Below are 4,873 nucleotides of genomic sequence, written 5' to 3' on the forward strand. Positions count from 1 at the left end.
GCAGGCAGGGGTTTGGGTCCCACAGTGGATTTTTAGTGAGTTTTTGCCTCGGGTAAAGGAGCACAGAAGTGGTGTTGTTCCCCTCTCGCTCCCTGTGTTCCATCTTACGTGACTCGTGGAGCTCCAGCCCCATCTCTCTGGCTCCTCTCTATGTTGGGATCTGGGCAGCAGAGCCCGGTGCTGCTCCAGCAGCCCGGTGGGCCTGTCCTGCCCGTGCTGGCTGGTGTTGGGCTGGGTGGGGTGGGGGCACAGGCTCTGTGCAGGGCCGTGGAGGAGCCTGTGAGGGTCTGGCATGTGTGCAGGCACCCTGACCTGTCCCTGTCCTCAGCGCTGGAGCGGCCCCGAGAAGCTGCTTGCTCTGGATGAGCTCATTGATCGCTGCGAGCCCTCCCAAATCAAGTACATGATGCAGGTCATTGAACCCCAGTTCCAGAGGGATTTCATCTCCCTGCTGCCCAAGGAGGTGAGTTGAGGCCAGTGCTGGGCTGGCCCCAGTGCTGGGCACCGGACACAGGAGCCCACTGTGCCCTCATCCCACTCCTGCAGCTGGCACTCTACGTCCTGTCGTTCCTGGAGCCTCGGGACCTGCTCCGAGCTGCCCAGACTTGTCGCTACTGGAGGGTCCTTGCTGAAGATAACCTGCTGTGGAGAGAGAAATGCCGTGAAGAAGGTAAAGACCCCTCCTGCCTGTGCGTGGTGGCTTCACTCCTTTGGCTGCAGCCCTCCCCGCTCCTCCCAGGGAGCAGGGGAGAGAACTGGAAAGTTAAAAGTAAGAAAACTCACGGGTTGAGATAAAAACAGTTTACTAATTGAAATAAAATGATAATGACAGTAACAGTAATATCAGAACATGCCAATGAGTGATGCCCAGGGCAGTTGCTCCCCATCCCCTGGCCAATGCCCAGCCTGTCCCAGCCAGAAATCCCGGAGCAGAGACAGTCCCCAAACCCAAACCCCGGGAGAGCCAGAGCCCGAGCCATCCCCGAGAGAATCCCCAGCTTCCCGCTCAGCCCTGGGCAATGTCCTGCCCATGGGGGACAGGAGATGGAATATCTCATTGGCAGAGCCAAATGCCAATTGGGGGTTTGCTAATTACTGCACTGCCCCCCTCCCAGTCCTCATGTAGCTGTGAACCAGCCAAACACAATGACCTTGGGCTCCAGCAGCAACTAATGACATTAGTACCTGATCAACATTCTTCTCATCACAAATCCCACCCTGAAAACAAACCACAGCTACTCTGGCTGCTGAAAAGAATTTTTTTCTTTGCTGAGGGACATGGTTTAGAGGTGGGATTGGCAGTGTTGGGTTCATGGCTGGACTTGATGATCTTGAAGGTCTTTTCCAACCTTTATGACTATGTGATTCTGTGACATTAACTGTATCCTAACGAAGCCAGGGCAGGATGGCACATCGTGGCTGGGCTCTGCAGTGGCGTGGCCCGCAGCCCCCATGAGCTGCATCATCTCAGCTCCCTGGGAGGGTGAGGGCATGGACCACCTGTGTGCCGTGAGCCACCCCGCTGTGTTCTCCCTGCAGGCATCGAGGAGCCCCTGAACCTGCGGAAGCGGCGCCTGCTGAGCCCTGGGTTCATGTACAGCCCCTGGAAATTTGCCTTCATGCGTCAGCACAAAATCGACATGAACTGGCGCAGCGGGGAGCTCAAAGCCCCCAAGGTGGGTCCTTTGGGGTCCTTGCTGAGAACCAGGCTCCACAGCTTTGACACGTAGGAAGCTGGTACAGGAAGGAAGCAGCAGGGAAATATCTGTGACCAACAGGATGAGAACAACAACAAGAATTCTTAAAGTGCCTTGGGAAAAGATTCCCAAGTCTAGGCTGTCTTCAGAAGGCACCAGCCAGAGGCATCTATGGAACCCCAGACTGGTTTGGGTGGGAAGGGACCTTAAAGCTCATCCAGTTCCAACCTCCCTGGTGTCAGCAGGGACACCTGGAAATATTTGAATTTAAAAGTCCCTGAAGCTCCAGGTCCTGCCAGCTTCCTGCAGCTCCTGTCCCTGCCTGCAGAGAGCAGATCCACAGCACAGCTCAGCGGGTGGCACGGGGCTGTGGTTCTGCTAGTGGCAAAAGGGTCACCCAGGAGCAGAGGAAATGGCAGGAAGATGTGGCAGGGGAGGGTGAGGTTGGCCATGAGGAAAAGGTTCTTCAGGCACCCAGAGGGTGGTGGAGCACTGGAACAGGCTCCCCAGGGAGGTGCTCATGGCACCAAGCCTGACAAGATTCCAGCAGCATTTGGCCAAGGCCCTCAGGGACATGGTGTGAATGTTGGGATTGTCCTGTGCAGGGACAGGAGTTGGACTCATGATCCTGGTGAGTCCCTTCCAACTCACCACATCCTGTGAAGCTATGATCTAGGACAGATCTGAGCTCAATAGCTTGTGTGGCCTTAATAGCCACGAGGGTCCATCCATGTTTTGGAGTCCCTGTGTAGCCCACTGTTCCCCAGCAAATGCCACCAAATGCCCCCCCAGCTCCCACCATAGCTGCTGCCCACAGAGGAGCAGCAGGGAGGTGACAGGGAGGTGGCAGGGAGGTGGCAGCATCACCAGGACCCAGCTGTTCCTCCTCCCCTCAGCCCTATTGCTGCCTCACCATCCTCGTGGCTTCTCCCGAGGCCTGAGGTCCCGCAGGCTCCGGGGCTCTGAGCCGCCCTCTCCTCCCTCCTGAGTCCCCTTGTTCTGTCCCCAGGTGCTGAAGGGACACGACGACCACGTCATCACCTGCCTGCAGTTCTGTGGCAACCGGATAGTCAGTGGCTCGGATGACAACACGCTGAAGGTGTGGTCAGCAGTCACCGGGGAGGTGAGCTCTGCCCCGTGGACACGTCACAGGGCTGAGTCCTGCTGCTCCTGCAGGAACTGGGGAGGTGTGGAGGGCCCTTTGGGTGGGTTTATGCTGTCGCTGGCAAAGTGTCACTAGGGAGAGGATTTGATAGATCCTGTGGCTGCTGGAGCACTGGAAGAGCTGCAGTAACATGGCAGAGCTGGCCAGACACGTGGGTTCACTGGCAGTCAGCGGGGGTGGACCACCCTTCTGGAGATCCTGAAAGGGCAAGAAACTTCACTGGCTGTGGAATAGCGAGTGATCATTGTCATGGATGACACCACCACCTCTGTGGTGGGGACCTGAGTCCACAGGGAGATGGATTGCTGACCTGAAGAGCCTTCAGAGTGATTGAGGTTGGAAGGAACCCCCCTGCTCAAGCAGAGCACATGAACCAGGATTTTGTCCAGATGGGTTTTGAATGTCTCCAGAGAAGGAGACTCCACACCCTCCCTGGGCAGCCTGTCCCAGGGCTCTGGCACCCTCACTGGAAAGTTCTTCCTCATGTTCAGGTGGAACTTCCTCTGCTGCGGTTCATGCCTGTTGCCTCTCATCCTGTTGTTGGGTGTCAGTGAGAAGAGCCTGGCCCCGTCCCCTAGACACTGTCCCCTGCCTGTCCCTCGCCCGGGGGAAGCCCTGCCCTTTGCTTTCCCTTTTTCCTGCGTGGTTCAGCCTTTCCCAAACCAGCCTCTCACCTCTTGTCCTTGGCAGTGTGTGCAGACACTGGTTGGCCACACAGGGGGTGTGTGGTCGTCCCAGATGAGGGACAGCATCGTCATCAGCGGCTCCACGGACCGGACGCTCAAAGTGTGGAACGCAGACACGGGCGAGTGCGTGCACACGCTGTACGGGCACACGTCCACCGTGCGCTGCATGCACCTGCACGGGAACAGGTACGGGCACGATGGGGGGGCTGGGCTGGGCTCTGCTGAGGGGCAGGTCACGGTGTGGAATTATGGAATCCCCGACTGGTTTGGGTGGGAAGGGCCCTTAAAGCTCCTCCAGTTCCAACCCCCCTGCCATCAGCAGGGACACCTTCCACTAGACCAGGTTGCTCCAAGCCTCATCCAGCCTGGCCACAAACACTTCCAGGGAGGAGCAGCCACAGCTTCTCTGGACAACCTGGGACACTGGCTCACCACCCTCACACCAAACAATTTCTTCCTCACATCTCAGCTCCATCTCCCCTCTGACACTTTCAAGCCATCACCCCTTGTTCTCTCCCTCCCTGCCCTTGGCCAAAGTCCCTCCCCAGCCTTCCTGGAGCCCCTTCAGGTACTGGGAGGCCGCTAGAAGGTCTCCCCAGAGCCTTCTCTTCTCCAGGCTGAACAGCTCCAACTCTCTGACCCATACAGAAGCATTAGGAGCCTGGGCTGGTCAGTGCTCCGGGATATGGGGCAGGTGAAAGTGCAGAGGTGGTCATGGCTTGGGCTGCTCTGCAGCTGCAGGGTGCTGTGTGGGAAGGGGTGTCCCTGGGGAGGAGAAGCTCTCAGGGAAGCTCGTGTGCCTGGGGTTGTCTCAGCTGTGTCAACACCATCGGGCTGCACTCGTGTCCTTGCCACAGGGTCGTGAGCGGCTCCCGGGACGCCACCCTGCGCCTCTGGGACATCGAGACGGGGCAGTGTCTGCACGTGCTGATGGGGCACGTGGCCGCCGTGCGCTGCGTGCAGTACGACGGGCACAAGGTGGTGAGCGGCGCCTACGACTACACAGTGAAAGTGTGGGACCCCGAGAGCGAGAGCTGCACTCACACGCTGCAGGGACACACCAACCGCGTCTACTCCTTGCAGGTGAGGCCCTGAGCGCCCATCACAGCACAGGTGGGGACACAGAGGACACAGCAGGGACACAGAGGACACCTGACCCCCCCCACACACACACCCTGGGGCTGTTTCCTGGAGGAAAAAAGCTGCCAGAGGGGGACCCTGGGCAGCCGGGGGGTACGTGGGCACAGCGCACCATCCTTCCTGCCCCGGGTCTCTGACACGAGATCTCCTGGTCTGGCCACATCTGGAATATTGTGTCCAGTTCT

General features: G+C 58.5%; 1 protein-coding gene across 1 annotated transcript; it reads left to right on the forward strand.

Moving 5' to 3' along the window:
* Positions 1 to 328: 328 nt before the first annotated feature.
* LOC104531972 (F-box/WD repeat-containing protein 7-like) lies at positions 329 to 4,631 on the forward strand (the record flags this gene model as incomplete). Its single annotated transcript, XM_010177037.1, has 6 exons — positions 329 to 463; positions 547 to 670; positions 1,540 to 1,676; positions 2,707 to 2,820; positions 3,553 to 3,734; positions 4,406 to 4,631. Coding segments are annotated over 6 exons (918 nt in total), but the record flags the coding sequence as incomplete, so codon positions are not given.
* Positions 4,632 to 4,873: the final 242 nt, after the last annotated feature.

The sequence above is a fragment of the Antrostomus carolinensis genome, unplaced genomic scaffold, assembly GCF_000700745.2.
Source record: "Antrostomus carolinensis isolate BGI_N321 unplaced genomic scaffold, ASM70074v2 scaffold35301, whole genome shotgun sequence".
NCBI classification, from domain to species: Eukaryota; Metazoa; Chordata; class Aves; order Caprimulgiformes; family Caprimulgidae; genus Antrostomus; species Antrostomus carolinensis.